Source organism: Sesamum indicum, linkage group LG5, assembly GCF_000512975.1.
Source record: "Sesamum indicum cultivar Zhongzhi No. 13 linkage group LG5, S_indicum_v1.0, whole genome shotgun sequence".
NCBI lineage: Eukaryota > Viridiplantae > Streptophyta > Magnoliopsida > Lamiales > Pedaliaceae > Sesamum > Sesamum indicum.
In genome coordinates, this window is record NC_026149.1 from 2300473 (window position 1) to 2326497 (window position 26025).

General features: G+C 33.8%; 2 protein-coding genes and 1 long non-coding RNA gene across 4 annotated transcripts; 2 read left to right on the forward strand and 1 right to left on the reverse strand.

Annotated features, from left to right (window-relative positions):
• LOC105161682 lies at positions 7–1819 on the forward strand. Of its 2 annotated transcripts, none has more exons than XR_847792.2 (4): positions 7–161; positions 311–412; positions 1260–1420; positions 1508–1819. It is a non-coding gene; the product is annotated as an uncharacterized LOC105161682 (long non-coding RNA). The 2 variants fall into 2 exon arrangements; XR_847793.2 differs by having other exon boundaries at positions 311–336.
• On the forward strand, positions 3449–5218 carry LOC105161798. Its single transcript, XM_011079612.2, has one exon. The coding sequence runs from the start codon at positions 4013–4015 to the stop codon at positions 4943–4945; it is 933 nt and encodes a 310-aa protein (XP_011077914.1). The 5' UTR covers positions 3449–4012; the 3' UTR covers positions 4946–5218.
• On the reverse strand, positions 5653–11048 carry LOC105161684. Its single transcript, XM_011079460.2, has 4 exons — positions 10097–11048; positions 8499–8654; positions 7691–8377; positions 5653–7255 (listed from the first exon to the last, which is right to left on the reverse strand). Exons 1-4 carry the CDS (start codon positions 10448–10450, stop codon positions 6131–6133), a joined length of 2322 nt encoding a protein of 773 aa, XP_011077762.1. The 5' UTR covers positions 10451–11048; the 3' UTR covers positions 5653–6130.

Here is a 26025-nt window from a genome sequence, read left to right on the forward strand (position 1 = left end):
AAACTCTTTACCAGCACACACACACACACACACACACTATCTAAGAACTACTGTAGCGATCATTGCCATGGTGCAGTTGAAGCCTCTGGCTGTTCTCCTCTCCACGCTGTTTCTGATTGTACCTTCGATTTCTGAGAAGTCCATCAATGTTCACTACTGAGGTAGCTTTTTCTCCCCTTTACCCAGTACAAGATTCTTGAAAATTAAGGTGTTTATGAGTTGTGAAATGAATATAGATGTCGGGGCTCTTTCATTCGTTGGATTCCATGTTGTAATGTCGGTTTTTTCATTGTCTGAATGTGTATTGCAGATAAGATTGCTGACTATGTAGTTAAGGTGAGTGGAGTAGATATATCCCCTTTTCCAGTACCAAGATGCAAAAATACTACCTTTACAATTGCTGCATCTACAGGTGAAGCTGGGCTATGTTCCCTTTCTAACATTTTCGTATTACTACATGATTTGTGGTTTGAGTTGTTCGAATGATCACTGAAGAGACAATGATAACAATTGTATCCTAGTGTTGTCCTGATTCTTGAGTAAGTTAGTGATTAGTTAATTGCTGCTTGGATTAACCGATTTTATTACACATGTTTTCAAGTATGTGTGGTTGTCTCTGGTTTTCCAGCCTGAAAGTGTGAAAAATGGATTGTCGGCCTTTCATCTCTAATAACTCTTACCTCTTTTTCGTCATCTCATGCTTCTGTTTAGTCCTTAACTACACCAGAATTATAAGAAATGATGCTTGGTCTTTTGTTTATGTTGTTTGGTCGGTAATCTTGTATCTGCAATCTGTCTGCATAAGGACTGCAAGTGAAGATCATAGCTTTGTGGCTTTTTATGCTCCATTCTACTTATCCAAAGACGACACATCAGCATTCCCGCTTGTGCTGTGATGCAGTGAAGAGGAGAATAAAATGAACTCCTCATTGTCTCTGTGCATTTGTATGTATTTTGTTAAGATTGCAGCAGAAGGAAATTTTATTTAGGATGTGGATGGTAATGATGAAAGATTTTCCCCGTTTTATGTTACATTATCGGCATGATGTATGTTTTGATGGTTATAACTTGAAAGTAAAGTTGAAGCTGATGCCACAACAGTTTTCATGGAACCTCATCTTCTTCTGAGGAGTTATTCTGTTCTGTTTTCATTTTCATTGGTTGACTTGTTAAGAATCATAATTGTGAGTAATTGTGGATTGAGCTTATATGTTACGATGCTCTACAAGTGGACAATTGACGGTCAGCTCTCACTGCAGATAAAGCAGTCTCTGGTGGAAAATTAGAACTTCATGTCTTCTACTTTGGAATTCACGTCCACAACTAGAACCATGATCTTTGTAACGAGATATCATGCCCTGTTTCTCTTGGTGATTTCGTGCTCTCTCACTCCCTAAAGCTATCAAGATTTACACCTCCTGTAAGTTGTTCTTTTAGTCAGAATATGTTGTTTAATTGATATCCTTGAGCAGTCTTCTATCTTCTTGATGGCATTTGGCTCATCCAGGGTTCATATATGCTTAAAATGACGATGGAGGACGAGAACAATAAGCTACTGACATGCATCACTTTCGACTTCAGCGTTGGTTTTGTGGCACAAGACTCCTTGTAGAATACTTAAATGCTCAAGGATTTGAACATCCCTTCTCATCCTAGTCCATGCACATTGTATGTAAGAAATTACTACCTTAAATTTTCTGAACCTTGTACCTGATATGATCAAGACTATATAACTGTATTGTATTTTTGACCCACATAAGCCCATAAGCAGTTACCTTTGTATGAGAAAGGGGTTCAGTCTAACTTATATTTTGATGAACATTGGCATGGTTCTGGGCCTCTGGCTCAATTTGGATGCTCTTAAAGCAAGAAATGTTATGATTGCATTTGCATTTCTCAATTTTTGCGCAATACATCGACCAATATATCAATATGACTAAAAATAGTAAATAAATTATATCAATTCAATTAATACATCATATGATTAAGAACATACAAATTACAATAATTCACATAAAATGCAATAAATACCCAAATATCGTATACGAATTGAAACTCATGACTTCAATTTGTTTGTGAGGTCTGAGCTTTAATCTTAATCATCAAATTAAGACATTATTGGTACTTGTATTCTCCAATATGAAGGGTTGTTCCGTCATATTACAAGATTCTCTGCTGATGATTCTCATCAGATTGCGCCCCCACATCACCCCACCCCCCAACCAACCCCAACAAATAAAACTAAAAAAAGACTGCAAGGACCACATGGGGCATTGAATTTGACTAAATGTGTTGTCAAATGATGTTTAGTAGTTGGAACTAATCATTAATCAACCAAGAATGCTTCTGTCCTTTGATTCTTACAGCATCCGAGGCTCTAGAGGAAATTGATCTGACACTGATTTTGCTCAGCCCGAAAATCATGGAAATATTAGTTTAGATTCAAAGAATATTTGATCATGTAATAGGATTAACTCTTACATCTTATAATGTTTTAAGAGCTTAAACATGTTGAATCTTATTTTAAACATGAATTTTTAAAATATTTAGATAAATAAAATGTTAAAATTTCTAAGATATTAGACTGTTTTGCACAATATACTCTATATATATATTGATAATGACGGAAAAAAAAAACTATTAAACTATTAGAATTCAAAATCATATAATAGAAGAGGAAAAGCAGCAATTAAATGAAAGGTAAAAGTGAAACATTAGCAAAATTGTGAGAGTATTTATGATTAAAGAGCTTAAAATCTTATAAAGAGATAGGTCGGGCTTATTATTTTTTTTCTAAAAAAAAAGTATAAAACTCTAAACATTCTATTTTGAGATTTAATAAGTTCTTTGAAGAAAAAAAATTACAAAACCCAATTTTATAAAATTTATAAGATTTCAAATATCTTACTAAGTGTTGTAAAGAAATTCGTTAATTTTGGGGATGAGCATAAAAAATTAAATAATCTTGAGTGGTATCTCATTATGGACTAATATCAGTGCATTATGTAATCTAATTGCTTCCTCCTTTTTCACTGTAATAATTGATGACAATCTGCAATGATTATTACTCTGCACACATTCTTTACATTACAATTTTGGAAATTGTTGGATTATCAACACTTAATGTTATTACAATTTTGGAAATCATTGGATAATTAATTTCATATGTTCTCTGTCTCTCTCTCTCACTCACCAAATATAAAACCTCGACAAACATCACTCACATCTGAAGGGCATTTTCTTTTTGCTGGCGCAGATAAAATCTAATCGATATCTCATAATAACGTTATGGAATGGAGAAATCAATATTCTTTTTTGCAGTTTTCTCAAAGGGATGAGATGGGTCGACCTGCAATACAAACAACAAGGTTGTAAGAGAATGCAACACAGATATGAAATGAGATGAGACTCAATAATTCATTCTCCATCTGACAACAAATTCTACCAAACCATGCATGGATCGCAAGTTGTAATACTGCTTTCACTTTGAGTTGAATAGGGGTGTATTGCTAGTTTCTTGGGGTTGAAAAATTGTGAGAAGACAAGGATCATGGCTGGTAGGAAAAAGGTTCAATCAGCATACTAGCTTTACATCCACAAAGGTCTGAGGGTAAAAAGAGCAGCTAGCTTTTGCTCCCTTGTGACTGAATTATGAACTACGGCACACCTTGTCTCCAGTCCCACCAAATTATGGATGTATAACCAATCATGAATGCATCCCGGATCCTTTTTCTTGATGGAAATTACTGGCTAGCCCTTCGTGGAGTCGATGTGGGCTGTTCTGACTGGGTCGAGAGAGCATTCGTCCGCAGCATATAACTCTCTTCCAGTGCATAATGCTGAACTTGGACAAGCAACTAGCAATGGCGTTGTAGGCACTACTTTCCAACCATGAGTCAAGAAAAAAATCTTCATCTTTCACTAGTCCTTCTCAAGACAAGTGATCTTATCCATCTGGAGTGACGCTTTGCTTTGTAGTTTTTCAGGAAATGTAAAACCTAAACTGGAGAGGATGAAAAACATGAAAGGAAGAATCCTTAGGAAGCTGAAAGAATCCATTCACACGCCTACTTGGAGGTCAGGCTTAGTTTTTCAGACAAACACCCCACCTCAAGCCTTTCAGACCTCAGATATCAGCAAACAACATAAGAACCAAGCCGAAACTATATTGGATGTCCAAGAAGAGAAGTTGGCTTTGGTGCATAATGCAGACAGTGAAGAAAAGCTTGTACCCTCCATAAGATCGAAAGAGGAGTGCTTACACGCCTGTGAGTCGAAGCCTGATGAAATTGGTGCTATTTCTGATATTTCGTTGGAGATTTCTGCATCAGCTTGTCTTTCATCGGTAGTAGAAATGGAGAGCACTTCTGACTCCATCCCACCACCTCACGTCAAGCTGGGAGCAACGGGCGATCACATAAATTGCGACAGAATAGACTGTAAAGATAAGCTCCCGATGATATATGATTTCGAAGACAGGTGTCCTCCAGGAGGAAAAGACTCCCTCGTACTATACACCACGAGCCTAAGGGGAATCAGGAAAACGTTCGAGGACTGTAACACAATCCGGTTTCTGCTGGAAAGTTTTCGGGTGGTGTACTCAGAGAGAGATGTATCCATGCACTTGGAGTACAGAGATGAGCTCTGGAGAATCCTAGGCGGCAGAGTGGTCCCTCCGAGGCTGTTTATAAAGGGCAGATACATTGGAGGAGCCGATGAAGTGGTGGGCTTGCATGAAAACGGGATGCTGCAAGATCTCTTACAAGGGATACCCTTAAGTCCATCAAATACTTGTAGAGGATGTGCAGGAATGAGATTTGTCCTATGTTTCAGCTGTAACGGTAGCCGGAAAGTGATGGCTGAAGGGGAAAACAGAGGAGGGATATCCATAAGATGCCCTGATTGCAATGAAAATGGACTGATTAAGTGCTCAGTTTGTAGCTAGAAATTAGAATTAATTTTTCCAGCTTTTTTGCTTTCTTGAATCTTGTAAATTGGTTTTTAATGTCTCTGTGGTAGCTAGCTCTCCAGGTTTAGTTCTCTTTAAATGACCAAAATCCAGGTTCATGTGCTCCAATCATGAGTACTCGCATTAACTAGTTCCCAGCCTGGTTTCCATTTTCAAGAATCAGATTTTCCTGAAGACATGATGGAAAATCAGCCTAACCTTTCTGTAGAAGTTGATAATTGTAAGATGAAGAAAAATTCAGGCTCCCTAGAGATACTCTCTCTCTCTCACACACACACACACGTTTATGTGTGTTTTCAAGAACCTTGTTCCTCACTTTATTTTTTATTCAAGTTGTAGATTCAAATGGAGCAGATGGGAGTGGGAGCATGAAGGGCCATAAATAGTTAATAAATGAAAAGTGCTTTTGAATAGGCACTAGCAGAGCTTGAAGCACTTTCTTTTTTGGTTTTAAAGTATTGAGTTGAAAAGTGACCATAGAAGGAAAAGGATGTGGTCATCAATGTATATGCATATTCCAGTTTATACATAATAGGTATAGGAAATACTAACATAGCCACCCACATATTCTAATCATGCATCATCAGAGTTTGGTGATTGCAAAGGGGGGTCTAAAGGCCAATCTGGCCTAAAAATTTGTTCTTGAGAAAATGAACCAAAAGATCTTCCTACTTACCTAATTGAAAAGTAGTGAGATGGGGGCACCTATCTTTCCAGCTAATGGAACCACAAAGGGTGAGTGCATGAATGGAACCTAAACAACATACATCATAGGCCATCATGCCTTTCAAATCTGAAATTCAATAATTACAAAATTGAAGGTGAACTATCAAAATAGCAGCAGCATATTTTGCTACTATGTATTGCACCACATTAGAGAAAGTTAAGTAGCACAAAGATCTGGTATAGAGGTCTGTCATACATAGTGATTCACAAACTATCCTTTCAAAAGTCTAAAGAAAATCAAAATGTGCACCAAAGGACACCTAGAGTAAAGATGGTTACGTTTCTGATCCTAGACGCATAAAAGGAAGAACACAAACTCTCCAACGAAAAAGAAGATGAACTGGATGCTCTTTTGCGGCCCCATTCACCTGAAAACTACACGTCTAAAGTAAAGTTAGCAGTAATCACACTACTCACATATACAGTTACCAGTTTCTATGTGGTCTTCAGGCAGACAACCTCAGGCAATGTAATGTCAAGTACTTCTGGTGTGCATGTTGCTAATTCTGTTGCAGGAGATGAGGATGCTGGTTGTTGCATTTGGGTGAAGTGAAACTCTATCTGTAGTCGGTGATGAAGAGGGGTTGACATGGTTAAACCTTTCTTGATATCTGCCTGCAGTTCTCTAATTGGAATTGCTGCCAAGAAACTCTTTATGTACTCTTTGCATGACTCTTTACCTTGACAAACAACCTCTTCTTCCTGTTCGTTCTTCATTGGTTCCTCAGATCCTCTCAGCAAAGTACCTTCTTTTGAGTTGTGAGATGAGTTACTTGGCTGGGGACTCGAGTTCTGGGATTCAACTGCTGCTGCAGCAGCAACCTGTTGAGCAACAGGTTTTTCTTCAGATGATTGACCATCACATGGCAGTTTACAGATTGTTGTGTTTTTGTCGAATTTCAGTATGTAAGCCTGATTGCATCCCTCATGCAGTCGCTCCCCTAATGTGTCTATAATGTAGTAAGCATCTGTTTCAACCTTGAGGATAAAAAAGTGATCGTTCCAACTGACAATGAAAATGGGGGCTGAGCCGTTGCTAGAGATCTCCGAACACGTAATCTCATCCCAAATGTTGTCGAAGGACATAGCACCTTGCAAAAATTCAAAATTCCCCTCTTCCATCCCATCTGGAAGGAAAAACCCAATAAATGATTTCTCAGGAACTACACAAAGATCACGAATTTTGGCTTGGAGGACAGTCTCCAGATCAAAGTGCTTGTCAGGAAATCGTTCGCGGTAAGTTTCATTCTCACAGAGGTTTCTCCATTCCAAGGAGCCATCTCTGATCAAACTATCAAACTGTGACTTGATGGGCATGAGGTTATCGTTGTTCTGCAGCCAATCAGCAATAACAGCAACAAGGGCTGTACAAGCACTTTCTCCTGCAGCCCGCTCGCTTCGCTGATCAATGGAAGCAAAAAAGACCTGTGTTTGAATCTTCATATGTCCATCTCGGCTTGTTATCTCTTTTTGCTCCCAGGTGCCAACAGCAAAGCTATCATCACCAAACTCAGAAACCGATGGATGACTTGGGTTCGAGTCTACATCAGTTTTATGCCACTGAAATGAATGCATAGCCGTTACTCCTCTTGAAAGTCGGGACAATATTTAATTAATAGATGCAAAAGAATAACAAAATTTGCACCTTATGCTCAGAGTAGTCTATAATATTGCATATCATAAATCTATTGAATATTACTCTTTTCTATTTAAAGACTACGAAGAAAGACTAGCTATCAATGATGAGAAGCTATAATTGTTTTCCCAATAAATTGACATACAATCATGTCATCACAAGATTTTGAAATTTCAGTATCGCCAACTATTATTAAACTGGAAGAAGCAAAAAAAGACTATAAGAAGACTTTTCAATCATCTAACATCGAGATCGAAATTAGGTTCACTAAGAGATATTTCTTGTAATCATAAACAAGTAAACTAGAAACTCTAGGATTCATCACCTTATACAGAAAGTGAAAGCACAAGATTTCTTACCCCAAAAGACACAGATTCATCAGAACTTAGTTGCCTGCGGTCAAAGTCTATATCATCTCCTCCTTCTTCTCCATAAGCCTTTTTAAGTAATGGCTCGCCTTTAGCTTTTGGAGATCTGAAACCGAGCTTCCTCTTCCTCCAAGGTAAAATACTACGTTTAGAATTCTGGATTGATGATTGCTCAGGAATAGTAGAACCCAGATCCTCCACATGACAACAGCCAACATCTGATCTACGGCGGTTGCTATAGTAAATCCAATCCTCATCGTCATTATTGATTTTGGCACTCGAATAATACGATACACCTGCATAATTGGCGAACGCCAATGTCCCATAGCTAAAAGACTTCCTAACAGCAGAATCCTCCTTGCCTTCATCAGATTCTCCTTCCTCAAATTCCTCAAGTGAGTCCGAATCATAGGGGTAAGCATATTCACCGTCCTCACTCTTGGCAGAGCACCTGCCCTCGCTACCCTCCTCACGGCAGGCTTTTTTGGCTCTTCGAGTTGAGACATACTCCGTAAATATTTTTACCTTCCTGAGACCAGCTTTAAGAGCAGAAACCTCATCTTTCTCTGTAGAACAACTCTCACCAGATGCTGAAGGAGATCGAAGAGCCATTGCTGGACTTTGGACAGCCTGTGTTGGTTCTTGTGCAGCTCTAAGTTCCAGCAAGCTAAGAGATATCTGCAATAAGATGACGATTAACCATTGCCATTGTCGGCAGTAAACAGAATAACCAAGTAAAGGACTACAAGCTATAGGCTTTTGCAAGGTCATAATATTTTGTTAAACCCTAGTTACTTACACAAAGAACAGGATGACGCTCAACTGCCATGCTGGAAACTGTTAGTGGAATCTTGACTTCAGTGACTTGCTCCTCGGTCTTGGAAGCATATTCAGCAAGGTTCAAGGCTGCCGAACCAACAATAGATATCTTGTTTTTTGCCCCTTGATTCATCCCCTAATGTAAAACGAAAATGGATTTAATTCTTTTACATACAATAAGAACTTCAAAGAATAAAAGTTCTCCATGACTGATAATCAGCAGAGCTAAATCAAAAGGTTTCAAGAAAAATCACAATACTTAAACACGATCAGATTCTAAAAGGATACAGCTATGGAGACTGTACGTGCAGAAAAAGGCGGCAGTACCTGGGCTGATAACTTGATTGCATGTCATTAGCAGCAATCTAAATTCAGATAACAATCATTGACTTCTAACATGTCCCGCAAGTGGCATCCAGATAGACCAGATGCTACATGTATGATTTGAAGGGACATTAATTTCCACCAAAACGACAAGTTTGATCATTAAATTTTACCTAACTCAGAGAGAAGTAGCCAATATCTCAAATCCCTTACCATCAGCTTTTTCAGGTGTTAGATCATACATTTTTCCCTGAACTACCAAACTCAGACTTTCAAGCGTAACAGATTAACAGTCAACAATTATTCAGGGACTACCAAATATGGAAACAAGCATTTGATATATTACACTGAAGTGTATTCAACAAAATATTATCACAGTCCCTATTCATGCATGAAATAGGAGTATTGACAGAATCACTAGCAACCCCCTCTAAACCAGAAATCTATACTCTTCAGAAACATAACTAATCAGCAAGTCCCGTAATAAGATTCCAAACAGGAAACCATAATGGTGATCCAGCTACAGCAGTTTCTCGAACCAAGCATGTTTAACCCCCTAAAGCAAAACACAGATAAAGAATAAATATAATTTCAAATCGGGAGGACAACATCATATAGAAACTAAAAAATCTTTCAACAAGAGCTACAAGTATGGAATCAATCGATGGTAATCAGCATCAGGACTAGTATTTCTCCTCTTTCTCAGTCATAAATCTCAAATTAAAGGAGAAAAACTGCAAATAGAACCACAGTTTGACAACAAACAAACAATAAATACACCCAAAAAAGAACATCAATCCCTAAACTGAGACGCATTTTCATATTCCAAATGGAGAGGGAAGACAACAAATGAAGGTTGTCATAAGACTGCGGCAGGTGCAAGACATTAATTTTACTACAAATAAAACCAGTAAAGAAAATTCAATTCGCGAAACCTAAACAAGAAATTATCAACATCTTATAACAATTAACCCATACCAGATTCTTTGGTTTTCTTTTTTCTATTTTTCTCAATTTTCTCCATGTGTGTCTACCAAGAGGATAAGGTGGGAATCCATACCCAATTTTCACATCAAACCCTAAGAAAAGGGCAAAAAATCGAAACCCAGAAAAGAACTAAAATATTAAAGGCTAAATCAACAGAAACAAAACTACCCAGAAAAAAAAAAACATGTCATAAAGTTAATTCAAGAACATACATTCACGAGCCTAAGATCTCAGGAGGCCAAAGAACAAAGTGGAAGAAAAACTCACATGCAAAACAGTGAAGTTGATCTCCCAAGGATGAAACACATTGTCCTTGTACCCAGAAAGGCTGCAAACGCTCTGAAACTCTTCATCCCACTCCACCAAGACGGCGCCGTTGGGCCCATCAACACTCTTGACAACCTCCGCCCTAGTACAGTTCCTTTTCACAGTCCTCCTGAATGTGCCCAGCGAAATCTTGGGACCCTTCCACCTGATCTCCACCGCAAGATCACCATTATCGTCTGCACCCTCATGCACCCAATCACCACAACCCTCAAGCCTATGCACACTCAGCTTCACCTGGTACTTTCTTGAAATTAGGGGCGGCCATGGCCTCCACCTCATTATCTTCACCACCATCTTACACTTGGCTCAAGACCCACAAAAACACTCAAGAAACACAGAAAGTTTACACCAAAAAGTTGCTCTTTGTCCAGAGGATTTGAAGAAAAATTGATTACTGTAGGTAGGTAGGCAGGCTGAGAGAGAGGAAGAGTAACAATCTATGAATAATAATACTACATGGGTTTTCCCATAACTGGAAAATGCAGCTTAGAAAAGAGAATGGGTGGGTTTTTATGGGATGAAGTTGAAGTCTTGCAAACAATGAATTGAATTTGTTTTGTATGTGCCCAGGATTTTCTCTCCCTAAATAACTAAAAAGTGAGTGAGAGCGCAGGGAAAAAGATAGAGGAGGAATATGCCGTTACTTGTTTTCCTTAGCTTTTCAAATTAAATAATAATAACAGCAGCAGCAGCATGCCTATAACCCTATCATCAAACATTTGCATATAGGCAGAAAACACAGGAGAGAGAGAGAGAGAGATAGGTGGTGTTGTACGTAGTTGATGTTTATGTGGGACTTTTGTATGTGTTTGGTCGTTTGTTGCGAATGAAACGGCGTGAAAGGCAGGAAGTTGACTTGGTTTCAAGGAAAATGTGGATTAAGTGACGAGGGATTTACTGTTATCCTTACCTCAATTTTAGGAGCTCTCTTTTTAGTTTTGATTCAGTCTTCTCTCTTCTCTTTATCTCTATTATTGTTACTCACTTTTTCTTTATCCACAACAATTGGACTACACATCCTAAATCACTACAACTTATCCAATTTCTTGATCCTATTTCTACGCTAACAATTATCCCTTTTGGATAACCGATTAAATTTTCTATTCTAAATTCTTATATATTTTTTATTTTATTTAATATACACACCTCATCTAAATAAAAATATATTATTTAAAAAATGCAGGCATGTGTATATTAAATGAAGTGAAAAATGCAATAGGATTTGTGCTAATTGAATGTATTTAATAATATTAGTAGTTGCCTTGCACTCTATATGCACAATCAATTCTATTGAAAAATTTGAATTCATGGATGGAAATAAATGTTGGGATATTATGGCTATCAGATTGTGTGTAATATTTTCATTAGCAATAAATGTCATTGATTGCAAGGATAATCTTAATGGTTTTTATTTAAGTCTGTTTGTAATTCAGCCCACATCCACTAGGATGTGACTTCCTGTTATTACAAAATTTTAAAATATTTAAATTATATTTATTATATAATTCATCATTTGAAATATGAAAAACCTTAGCTTCAAAAGGTCAAAATATTTCAAGTTTTGGAATTGCAAATATGGGTTTAAATTGATGAATTCGAGTCGAGGTTATAAATTTTATATTTACTTAAATACAAATACACCCTAAAGTTAGATTTAATTACATAAATATCCTCCTAAATTTTGTAAAATTTTAAGCTACACTCTCTGAATGGGTGTTTTGTAAAATTTCACCGCCGAATATGACATAGTTATAATTACAATTTCAAGGGTTGTACTTATAATTTTATAAAAAACAGAGTGTATTAATGTAATTAGACTTAACATATACAACCTTTCCTTTTTTTCTATTTACAATATTTTTCCGTAATTAAAAAATGATGTAGTAATTACCTTTTCTTATATATTAAATTAAAAGTTTATTTTTTGTACCTAAAATTCTTTTCTTCAGGCCTCCCAATATAACATTTAAATTTCTACTAAATACCAGAAAAAAAAATAATTGAGTTAGGATTTATATATGGTCACACTATCATTTTTTTTTTTTTCCCAGATGGATGTGGTCAGTTTTACTAATGATTTGTCATATGACACGAGTAAAAAGTGTGGGAAGTTGGCATGTTGAAAGGAAATTGGATCCATGCCACTATCCCTCGACTTCAAAACAAGTCATGATTTTGTGTAGCCGAGACTTCTAGTGCTTGAAAAGACCAACGCTTCACATCTACCATCATACCATTCCGTTATGATAAAATTTAGTGTAATTATATATAATTTTTTTATAATTTAAAAAATTATATTTAGTTTCTTTAAAGTTTATTTTTGTCTGTGATATAAATAGGTATATTCTCATCGTTATAATAATAGTTTAGTCAGAAAATTTTATTTAACGTACAATTAGTCAGTAATTAATCAATCGAGAATAAATATCAATTTTTTATTCAATTTTAATAAATTTTGACTAACAAATGAACTTATTTATTAGATGAAAGTAAACCTCAGTTGTACCAGATCCAGATGTTATTTTTCAAACCACAAAAGAGTTTACATATAATTATATTAAATTTCATAGGAGGAGAGTGTAACTATCCCATTTATATATGTACTAGCATATGATTCCTGATATGTCATTTGAGATATATATATATATATATGTTCTTTTTATGAAGTAAGCACAATGGACTATTATTAATTGAAATAAATTGGTCACAATCATTCATATTCGATATCAATATTTAACAAAGACCATTACAACAATACAATAAAAAAAAAAAAAAAAGACCATTACAACAATGCAATCATAAATAAGTAATGAAGAAAGGTATATGCAATTACATAAATGTCCTAATTTTCATTCTTACTAAAGAACTAAGCTGTCGAATCATCACAACATTATACTGCGACATAAAATTTAAAATTATTACTTTATACCTCACTGTAAATTCCAAAACCACCCTCCTAAATCAAATAAATTTTCCATCTGGTTTTCTTGAAACTAAAAACTTATAATGAATAGCTCCACACACCCACAGTTAGACATGAACATTGTGACTTACAAGTTGGATCATTGACTTCACTATCACATGCAAACCATTTTCAAACACACAATAAAAGGGATGGGGGTGGGGACTACTGAGTAGTGATGAACAATTTCTGACACTGAAGCAAAGGACAAGCACACGTTTGGGCTTCAAATTTGCCTCATCCCCATTGTTTCTCTTTTACAGCTAATCAGCACTGCGAGGCTTCGATTTGGAGCCTCTCATATGTGAACAAGTTGCTCTCACACTGTTTGTTGTAAGAAATATTTATGGTGAGATTTAATTTAATGTAAGAGTGTCCCAAGTTTTGGTCTGTGTGTGTGTAAGAACAACTGAGTGGAGTGAATTAAACCTGTAACTAACAATGTTGCCTAAATTAATTTTATCAAATCTGAAAAGTTTTTATGTTTTACAAAATATCTTTTTAAAAGTTACAAGGTGTTATGTTTTATTGTAAAATATAAATCCCCAAGTATTTAGAATAAGCTATAAATAGATAGATAGATAGACGACGCCCACATTTTTATATTGGTACTCAGACTCAAAATTACGACTAGATTCTCTAAAATTCGATATGAATACAAATATTATTTCATTGTTCGAAAAATTATCAATACTCAAAATTTTAACAATCGTCTAATAAATAGCTCAATCTATTAGTTAGACTTTCATCCATTTTTGTGATGAACTGACATCAAAATGCCCTTATGGATTATGAATTATAATTTTATTTATTCTTAATTTTTTTATGGACAAATGAATACTTTTTTATGATTGTTTAATATTTTCCATCCACCTCAATTATTTTTTTAAATAATTTATTATTAAAATTTTAAAAAAAAAATACAGTATGAGCAAGGACAAAATTGATATTTTCAGTTTCAATTCAAGAATTACATAATTTTATTAAATATCAAAGAATATTTATACTTCTTCCAACAATGAGAGAGTATTTATAATTAACCCAAATTTCAGGGGAGCTCGTCATAATGTACACTTATACTAACAAGAACCCCATGCTATGCACGAAATTTTTTTAAATTCAATAATATTTTCATAAATTCTAAATTACACTATAGAGTATATATATGTTATATTTTAATGGTCGTCTTACTATATACAATAGTACAAATTTATTTATACAAAACTCAATATATATTAAATTTTTTACTGAGTTTATTTACAGAATTTTTTTGAAAATAACGATGGAGTATTGTTATATTTTTTAAAAATTGAGAAAAATTATTGTATCAATTTTATACTGTATATATTTTCTTATTCGATTAATATATTTTCATTAAAATCAAAATACGAGTATTAAAATAAAAGATTTTATCCTATTACCTTGTGATATAACGATTGGTCATAAATAAAGTTTCTAAAAAGTAAGAACAAAAAAGCATTAACACCTTTTCTTTCCTCCATAAAAAAGTCATTTTCTGAAATCTAATGGAGGAAGGCTCAACTGTCGTTGTTTGACGGCTTAAACAGATTAATCATTGCTTCTCCCTCTCAAAAATAAACAAATTATGTTTCTTAGACTTTTCTTATCCACAAATAATTATTACATAATAGAAAATATAAACATCAAATAGATCATAGTATTTATGCATGTTGTAGTAATCAGGGGAAAGAGCATTTTTAGTTCTATAAATTAGGTTTATATAATTTTTTTATTGATATTAACAAAAAAGTTGCATAAATATTTAATTAATTTTTAATTGATTTATTGCAGGTCAATAATTTTTTTCTAACCAAATTATTTTTGTACTTTGACATACGCTGATAAATGTGATGAAGTATATTTTCACTTTTATAAGGATAATTTAGTTAGTAAAGACACGAGGCAGTAATTATTTACTTACTTCTACAAACATACTTTCTTTAATATATATATTTTAAACAAGTTTTGTAATAAACAATTAATATCATCTGATAGAAAGCAACGGATATATTCAGTCTGTAGCGAAATTTAGCCGTGCGCATGTCGCTCTCCACGTCGTCTGTTCTTGCGTCGTCTTCTGTTGGTGCTGCCATCTTTCCCAATTAAAATACCTTGACCTATTGTAATAATCTATACTAATCTATTTTTTTTTTTTAAAAAAAAAATTCTCGACGTTCACAAAAGGTGATTTGTGACATCGACACATTAATTTTTAAATATTATAACAATACCCCTAATTAGATAATTTTTAAAAATTAATTATAATTATAACTTCACATCATTTAACATCAACATGCTAATTCTTTTATTGTATTAATAATACTTTCAGTTGGCCTAATTTCCTTATTGTCTCTTTATTTTTTTTAAATATGATTTGTTTGTTCATATATTTATATATATTTTTTAAAATATGAAAAATAATTTATTACATGTATACTGTGGTAGGCAAAGTGGTTATTATTAATTCACATCTGCCCATTACACCTTCACACTCAGACGTTTGTGTTATTAATTATTTAATAATGTTGAGTTCTTATCTGGACCACATGCGGTGCAGGATTGAGTTATTAATTCTTATGGATTAAGTAATACACACTTGTCAGTATGCATTTTTTGGACATAAGACCATACAAATGTAGACAATTTTTTTTTCTTATTTTGAATTTTTCGAAAAAGTACATTGACTATTTGAATTAATTAAGGTCTAATTTATTATGAATTTGGTCCAAAAACAATATAGTATGATGTCGTTTAGTCGTAGTTGTTCATATATTTCTATTTAATATAAACTTATAGTGTTGCTTTCATCTCATTTTCATATATGTCCTAATTGATTGTAATATCAGATTTACTATCAATATATACTGTGGATTCGAGTTTTATAAATATAAATATTTAATAAATTTTTTAGAATAATTTTATATATTTCTATTTTTATTTGATGTATGTATTCAATTAAAATTATTAATATGATAAAATATTTTGACTTACATATATTAAATGATGTAAACTTACTAATTTTATAAAATAAATTATTTACTTAATTTATGCTAGATATAAATAAGCAAATTAGGATAATGAGTGCTGTACAGCTAGTAGAGTCCAGTCAAACTAGATTCTGGGGTATGGTCAAAATTTTCTTTTTCTTTGTAAAATATATTGTACGTGATTTAATTTATATATATTTAAAAGGGTGAAAAACAATTTATCCTCATGTCATATTGAAAATGAGTAAATTATCATTTTATGAAAAATAAATTGCAATTTAGCCCCTATATTTAAAAAAATAAAACAATTTACCCCTCTGCCTAAAAAGGTAAATTGATTCATTTTTTTAAAATATAAGAGGGTAAATTATTATATTTTGAAAAATATAGAGGATAAATTACTATTTTATCTTTCATAAAGGGGTTGTTTGCCTATTTTCTATAACACAGGTAAGTAGATTGCAATTTGCCCGTATTTAAAATAATAATAACATGATTATATCTTTATTTTAATAAATTGATGCAATATTCGATCAATAAATTAATATAATTAAGAACAAATAAAATATAATACAATAAATTTACATAAACTAAGACAATCCTTACTTAACGAGTAGACATATATTCATACTTGTGCGGAATAAACTCAAAGTCAAACTCTTACCACTCGAGCAAAGTCTCGTTGACAAAATTCAATATTTTGAGGTGGTAAAAAACAAAAAGAAAAAAATACAAGTAATTCCTTTGATATCGCAAATGAATAAATTACCCTATTATAAAAAAATAAATAGTGATTTATCTCCCTGTACTTTTTAAAATATAACAATTTATCTCCTTATGTTCTTTAAATTGAAGCAATTTATCTCCCTGTACATGGAAATAAATTGCTTCATTTTAAAAAATACATGAAGGTAAATCACTATATTTTTTTTATAGGGGAATAATATGCTCATTTTCAATATCACATGGAAATACATTGTTATTCACCCAATAAAAAAAAAAGAAAAAAAGAAAGAAAGACTTGTCAAACATCTGAATTGAACTTGGAATTTCAATCATAAGCAGAGAAGCAACATCCACTAATTTCTTGCATATATTCAATCTAGGTACGTTTGGTCCGCTCACTGCCACTGTAGCCCTCGTCTTTACAAAGGATAAGATTACGAGTGTAAGTCAGAGTGAATACGGACACCCACAAGAATGTAAGCTCTCTTGCCACTATTTATGTTGTCCGAATAGCCACACGGTCATTTTCTACATCTCTTTCTTTTTCTTATTTTTATGCACTATCGATATCGTAACTTAAGGGCATTGAAAGGAACAGCAGAAATTAATAGAATTTAATTAAGCAAAATATTAGGTATTGATAGAAGAAGATGATGATAGGAGGGTGGTGGTGGTGTTAGAAAAGTGACAAAATACAACAACAGCCACATGACAAAATGTGATACAAGTGGGGCCTGCCTTGAGGAACGATTGGATGGGGAGGAGTGAATTGGGTGGGTGTATGTTGATTTATTTATCACCGACCATGTGCTAAGGTTGCATAAATTTGGGCTACCTATATCAATGTGCATGTACATGTATATAGATATGCAATTTTATTTTGACCTACGTAGCTTACGTGGTTGGTTAAGCAGATAAGAATGAACTACTTTCAATTATACAGTGTGAATTTAATTTTATTTATTGATGTGAAAGTTGTATCGATAGATAAATTATAAACATTTTTATAAGTGACTTATAATTTTAGGGTATATTCTGACTAGTAATGATGATCTAAATCGAAACCACATGTTTTTTGGTACCTAAGAATGATAATTTAGAATTTTGAGTGGAAAAAATAATATTGCGCTGAAAATTAATAAATCAGTCATATCAACTGACGTTGTATTTAGATATTTGATGAGTGTGAAAATAGGAGGCCAAATTTCTAACAATAAAATTTTATAGATTTGTTTGAATAATTTTAATCTATTTCTTCCAATCATTTTAAATTATAATATAATTTAGTTGTATTTTTTTAAGTAGAAAAATAGCAGATATTAATTAATTATTGGTGTGACATCAATAAGAGTAGGATAAAAGATTCACTGAGAAGGCCCAAGTGGGAGATTTGTAGCATTGCAAGAATTGCTAACTCAAGTGCTTAAGCCCTTTGCTCTATGGGCTGATCCGGACATTTTGATTTAGATAATTTTGTTATTATTTTGTCAGTAAGTCAAAGATCGGAGGCGTTGCTGTTCGATGTCAATGTGTCAAGAGTGTGTCCAGTAGGAGACAAGAATAACATCTCCTTTCTCATGACATCATTTCCCAACATTCCCTCTGCACTTCCTTATATTCACACATTTACATTTAATGTTTTTAAATTATAATTATTTATTCACTAAAGTTAAAAATCAAATTATTTTCTCTAAAATAATGAATGATCCAACCTATCTAAATATTTTTATAGTTGGAGATGAGGCTATTGGATTAAGTATGATGAGCTGATTATTGTGAGCAACAACTTCTTGTTTTGAACAAGACTTTTAAACATGATTGTTGAATTAAAGGGCAGAGCAGGTGGTTTTGTGGAGCAAGAAAGAGGCAGCCTGTTATTCTTTTTCTTCCCAAGTCAGCCAGAGGCAGTGTCTTCCACTTTAAAGGCCACGAACCCCAAACCCACATGCCCCAATTCCTTGGTTGGAAGTTGGAACAGACAGGCTAGCAATTAGCCACCTGCGGCTCCAATTGGGCTACAGGACAACAACAACAAAAACAACTACTTTTCCTTCCCTAAAGCCTAAATCTGTCTTAAAGCCCAATTCGTGCTATAGACTTATATGTTCTAAATTCAATGCTCCAATCTAAGTTAATTTCAAAAGCATTCTCACCGCGAAAATAACGTGGAATTGGGGCAAGGCCCACTTACAGCTGCATATCAGCCTGTACACCGTTCTTCTCTCCATCAATATCTCCTACGACTTATCACAATTTCGACTTCTTATCATCCACTAACTTATCACACTTTCGGTTACTTATCATGGGAGGCTGCACTCCAACTTATAACAATTTCGGCGCCTTATCGTCGGTCAATTTTCTGACCATTAACGTGCTGCCATATCGACGTGGTCTCATCTGACTTAATTATGAATGGGTCATACGTAATTGAATTTCACGTTGTTACATTCTACAATCAATATCATCTTATAACCTTAATTATGAGTCAACGGAAAGATTTGTAAATAGGATTTTAATTAATTGAATTAGAAATAATCTTGAATTAGAGGTGTTATTTGATTAAAATATGATTATTTAAAAAAAAAAAGAAAAGAAAAGAATGATAATACTTATCATCTCGTCAATACCGCTGATCAGAACAACAGGGCAAAGGGTTCAGCATGTCCTTCCATGTCTAAATTGTAGGAGTTCCCTCTTGAGCAATGTTACAAATGTAAGTAGCGTGGAGGGGCAAAATAGTCATTTTGTGATAGATAATCACCCTATTTTCTGCAAATCTTATGAAGGGTGCTACGTTGCTTGCGCATTTGTCTTTTCTTTTCTTGTTTTTTTTTTTCTTTTGTTTTGAAGAATAATCAAACTTGATTTTTCAAGTATTAGGTGAGTTTGTATCATGATTCAAAGTATCAACTCATATCATCGATATGATATCTGTTAATATTATCAGCGATGGACGACGAATTTGAAATATGGTTGATATTGAGTGCAATATGAGATAAGTTATGATTCATAATAGAAAATCCGGAATGTAATTGCAGCTTCACTAGAAGGCAGGTTCTCAAAATTTCCAGATTTGCCCTTTGACAGTGTTTTCATGCTCTGCTTCTTACCAAACTCATACTCTGTTTCTTTGTATTTCTAACATAAAAAACAGATAGTCCCATCTCCCGCCTATATTATGGTATAAATTTCAATGATTCAATTTAGCAGAAAACATAGCATTCAGAACTTCAATACCGTAAAATCAACATCAAAACGAAGTATTTGTATTGTGTTACTATAAATTCAAATGATTCAGCAGAAACAGATCATTCAGAACTTCGGCATCAAGTCGAAGTTCACAATTCACAGACAAGCAGGTTGCAAGAATCAGACAGTAAACATACATACATATGAACATGCAAACCACCCACAATTAAAACTCATATTCTTCTCAAGATCAAACACACACACACACACAGAGACGACCAATATTTGAGCTAAGAAAGTTGTAATTAGTTGAAGAGGGTGGGAAATTGGAGTTCAGTTCCGCCACGGTAACCAAAGGACGCAACGGCAGAGGGCATTCTTCAACGAGCGGAAGAGGGATGAGAACATCCGGCGCTTGACGTCTCCTCGCACCGGAGTCACAAACGACGGGAAGGATTTCAACATGCTGTTGTCTGATCTGAACAACTATACCCCAACAGTTGGTTCTTGTTCTTGGGAAAGAAAAAAGCAGGAGGCAAATAGAGAAGTGGTGGTTGGATGAAGTCGCAAGTGAGAAGCGAGTAATTTATAATATCGGATTCGTGGCAGCAGGTGATCAACGGTCAGAGGAAACTTCGTGGAACCGACGCGTGCATTTGTCCACGTGGAGGCGACACGGTTGGAAATTGTTGGGGGCGGTGGGGTTGGATGTAATCGGCTTTTCAGTTTTTTTATAAGCATGGCGGATGAGAGTTGACCTGGTGGTAAAGGGGGGGCGTATAATAAAATACACGGCGGCGTAAAGTGCGGAAAAACCCAAAAGAAGAATAGTGGTCAGACAATGATTTCATCATGAACATCAGTTGGGGTTATTTTGGGCATTTGGGTTGGCTCTACCAAAGTACCAAACAAAATGCCGCTACATTGCATTAACGTTGTTCCCAACCCCAACCAAAATCAATACTAATAAACTGCTCTGTGGTCATCGATTATTCTTATCTTTCCAACAAAAAAAATTGAACATCATTTATACAAGCCTCTTTAATTTTTTAAAAATTATATATACACCCCAAAAAGGTTGATATTATTACATAAAATTATCTCCACTTTTAACTATTATCAATGATTTTTGTAATTACGTAAAAATGTTTGGATAATTTTGATCAAGAATGCAAAGGCAGTCGTCCATTATATAGAAAAATAATTATTAAATTTGCCAAATTTTTTATTTTTTGTAACTCATATTTTTGTTTTATTTTGGAGGTTAAAGATGTGGAAAATGGGGGAGATAAACGGCGGCAGAGGGGGGGAGTGAAATGAAAGCGGAATCTTATTAATTTCAGCTAACGATGTTGCAAAAGATGTATAAATTTAATGATTTTAATAATAAATTTTATTTTGAGGGCCCCAACGTGGAAAAACTAAGGCAGACACGAGCAAAACTCGTGTCCTAAAGCCCAAAATGCAAGGCTAACACATGTGGGCAAGAAATTTCTACACTTTCTATTTTTATATTTAGCAACCATTTATTTTCAATAAAATTTTTAAATGAATCCAACTAATTGATCAATAATTAAAAATGACTTAATAAATTGTTGAATTCAAGGTCAAATCTGAATGTACCCCGACCAAGGAATTGCATAATCATGGTGTGGGGTCCAGGCCATAAAGATCTCTCCCACCCTTACATATAGACCTAATAAAAGAAATTGTTTGTGACAATACTAGATATTAAAAGGTGCATGCATGATTTTGGCTAGGCTTGTTAGGCCTGATTTATTATTTCCCAACTTTCGATTTCATTGTTGTAAGAAAGGAATTGCTCCTTATTTACAGTTTTTTAAGGCTTGTACAAACTTTTTATTTAATTAAAATTTTAGGAAAAATTATTTAAATAATATAAGAAAAAAAAATACATTTAAATCTGTGCATTTCAAAGATTATTGGAATGTATTGGGATTTGAGTTGGTCCACGATCTTACTATTCACATCTCTTCGCGCCCTGGTCGAAATCAAACAACACGTATTCACAACGAAATTAATTGGGCGCAAATGCGTGCACGACAACAAGCCCAATAAAGAAATTCTTCAACACAATCAGATGTGTCAGTACCGGGTTGTCAAGAATAATTGTATACTTCATTGTACTTTTTACAATTGTACACAAAAAAAAATACACTATTACATTTGTACCATTAATTATAAATTTTTAAATTAATGCAATGTTAATTTTATAATTTTTTGAATTTTAATATGTTGTTAAAAATTAATTATATATAATTAAATTGTACAAAATTATTTAAACAAAAAAAAGGAAAAATAGCCAAGTCGTAATTAGAGATCACGACTTGAGCAGAAAATGTATTTTTATCAATTTTTTAATGTCGAGTCGTGATTTAAAATCACGACAGACATATTAATATTAGTAGAATAAAAATAATTATATTAATATAATTTTTTTATTAATAAAAAATTAAATAACTCGCACCATGACGGTTCCCCAGATTGATGTGACAAAGAACTGCTGCAGTTCTTTGTTTGATTTTCTTTAATTAATAAAACAATTACACCAACTAATTAATAAAAAATTTGACAAAAATAATATTGCATATTTATTAATGCCATGTATAAAAATTTGACAACAAACATATTGCTTGACTTTATTTGAAGTACAACACCAAATATTTTTTAAATAATTATTATTAGAATGTATTTTTATAAAAAATAATTTTAATTTAATACTTTTACTAATTTTTTAATATTAATATTTTTAATATTTTTTTGAAGTAACAACACCAATTAAAATTTTTAAAAAGTTTAATATAAATTTAATAATTTATTATTAGAATATATTTTAAATTAAAAAAATTTTAATTTAATATAAGTTTAATATTTTTATTAATGTCATGTACAAAATATTAAGTATTGTAGTTATTTAGCCACACAATATGATTATTGTCAATTTTTATACACAATATATATTGATAAACACGCATGTTATTAATTTTTTGTACACAATATTAGTAAATATGTTAAATTAAAATTAATTTTTATGATAAAAATACATCCTAATAATAATATTTCAAAAAATTGCTTGGTGTCGTACTTCAAATAAAATCAAGTAATCTGATTGATTGTCCAGATTTGTCTACATAACATTAATAAAGACGTAATATTATTTTTATCAATTTTTTATTAATTAGTTGGTGTGATTACTTTCAGTAAAATCACACAATATAATTATAATTACTTTTTTGTATACAATATTAACAAAAAAATTAATTTTATTATTAAGTAATAATAAAATTACTTTATTAATTAAAAAATTATATAATTAAAAATTTCATAATTTTTAAAAAAATAAAAAAATAAAACAAAGAACTGCTGGTATCTGGGCCTCAAAAAATCCTTTCTTCACGAAGTTCATGTCTTGTTCTCCATAATTCGAAGAATCGATCAGAACCCTCTTCTATCTTTTCTTGTTACACCTCAAGATTCTGCTATGGCTGCCGCTTTGAGGTCAAAATCATCAAGACACACAGCTTCAGTTGCCGTGTCACAACTTAGATACTTTTTTCAGAATCATATGCACGCCGGTCGGGCCAAACATTGAGAATTTTAGGTCTCAGGGGGGATCCACCAGAGGTGTTGGGGGGCCCGGCCTCGTGGCGTTGCCGGTTAAGTTAATTCAGGTGACTGATGGCGACGGTTCAAATGCGGGCTCAGGTTGAGGATTTGAACCCGGGCAGAAGGATGGTTGTTGGGGCTGGTCCAAATTTAAGGAAATATGCAGAGGACTCGACAAGTTTGTGATAGGCCAGGGGAGAGCCAAAAAGGTTCATGTTTCTGGTTCTGATGATTGTTGTTTGATGGGGGTTGGGGGATTAAATCTTTATTTTGAAGTTATTTATTATTGTATTTATGCCTATCAATGGGTGTGCATCACCCTATTTGGATTCAAACCCAACGAATACCTATAATAATTTTTATATCCATTCATACCTTACCCTATAATATACCCATAGGATCTTACCTAAATTATATATAAAAAATTGAGTAGAGTTTGGGTCTTACCCGTTTGAGGCCCACTTAATTTTATCACTTTTATAATATATTTAAACTTACCTTCAAACCAAACAATTATGTTCACAATTCACCAAATACGGAATGCTATTCGTGTAGGCAGAATTAGTAATTGAATTTCAAGTTATTATGAGAGTCAATGGATAGATTTCTAAACAGATTTTTTTTTTTTATTTTATTGAGTTCGAGCTCGAGTGAATTATATTTATATTTTTAATTAAGGTGAAGAACATAAAAAAATAATACTTAATAATAATCATCTTACGATAAAAATTAAAAAAAAGGGGTGATCATGTTCTTTCAAGTCTAGATCGTCAAAATTCCCCAATTCAGCCATGTTATAAATATAAATAGTTAGAGGGGCGTAATAGTTATTTTTTGGTAGTAAAATCGCAGCGAATCTTACAAAGTTGATGTTCCTCTCGTATGAGGTGCAATATCGGATATAATTATGAATTGTTAAACATATCTCGACCGTAATTTGCACATTGGCTATGAAAATTACCAGATCCACGCTTGGGCATGAATTAAATATTGTGTGATCATCCCTTAGTGCTTTTACTGTCTGTCTGAAATTTCTGGACAGCAGGCCTTGCTTCGTTTCTAACAGACAACTAATCATACTCTGTTCCTCTGTATTAATCTAACTCCAAAAAAAGTAGCCCCCCCCCCCCCTCCTCCTCTCCTTCCCCCCCCCCCCCCCTCCTCCTCTCCTTATTGTGTTATAAAATTGAAATGATTCAGCAGAAAAAGAGCATTAAGAATTTCAACATCAAAACGAAGTATCAGAAAGTTACATGAAACAGAGACAGGCTGTAACCAGAAGAGACTAAACATACATGCGTACATGCAAACCACCCGCAATTAAAAGACAAAACATTACTATTCTCAACATCAAACAAACACACACACACGCGCACACACTGATAGAGTGTAATTCGAAGAAGAGGAAGTTCGATAATTTCAGTTCATCCATTAGAGCCAAAAGAAGAAGTGGCGGAGGGCATTCTTGAACATGCGGAGGAGGGAGGAGAAAATCCGGCGCTTGACGCCTCCTCGCACCGGCGTCGTAAATGAGGGGGTGCAGGATGATCTCAACATGCTGTTGTGTTGTCTGAAAAAATAGCGTCCAACACCAATATTCGAATAATTTGTTAGTTCCTTGTTCCTTGGAAAGGAAAAGAGGAACGGTGGTTGAGATTATATAGATGGGATTCTGGGCATATGATAAACTGTCCGAGAAAGCTTCATGGAGCCTACGCGTAGGAGCCCACACGGTTGGAGAAATTGTTGTGTGTGGGACGACAAATATGTTTGTTTCTCTCCTTGAGGGTCTTTTGGGAAAAGAGTTGACCTGGTGAATGTCAAAACGGAAGTAGAAATTGGAAAAGCACACCACAAATGGTTTAGTCATCAGAATCAGATTGGTTCAGGTGGCGGTTCTTTTGTCCCCACCAAAAATAAGTAATCGCAATTGGTATATGAAATTAGATATCGAAACATTTGTTGTTAGCGGTTCAATGTTTATAAGTCTACTGAAAAAGTATTATTGATATTAAATTGGCATTCGAATTCCGACAAGGACCACAATTAAATGAGCATGACCCCGGACAGCATTCTCCCCCACCCCCCACAACACACCTTTTCTTGGGCAGCGGGCTATCTACCGTCGTACTTGACTCATGTACTCCAAAGAATACCAAAATTTGTGGTGTTTTTCTAGATTAATGCTTTTCTTACTGCCACATCCATTTGTTTGGATTTTGGGATCATCAACGGCCATTTTTTTCAGGTGGCCCTGCTCTGTTTCTTACAAACAACCACTACTCTGCCTCTGTTACGAATTTAATTATTTCAGTAGAAAAATATTAATAGAGCACTCAAAACTTAAATAGGATATT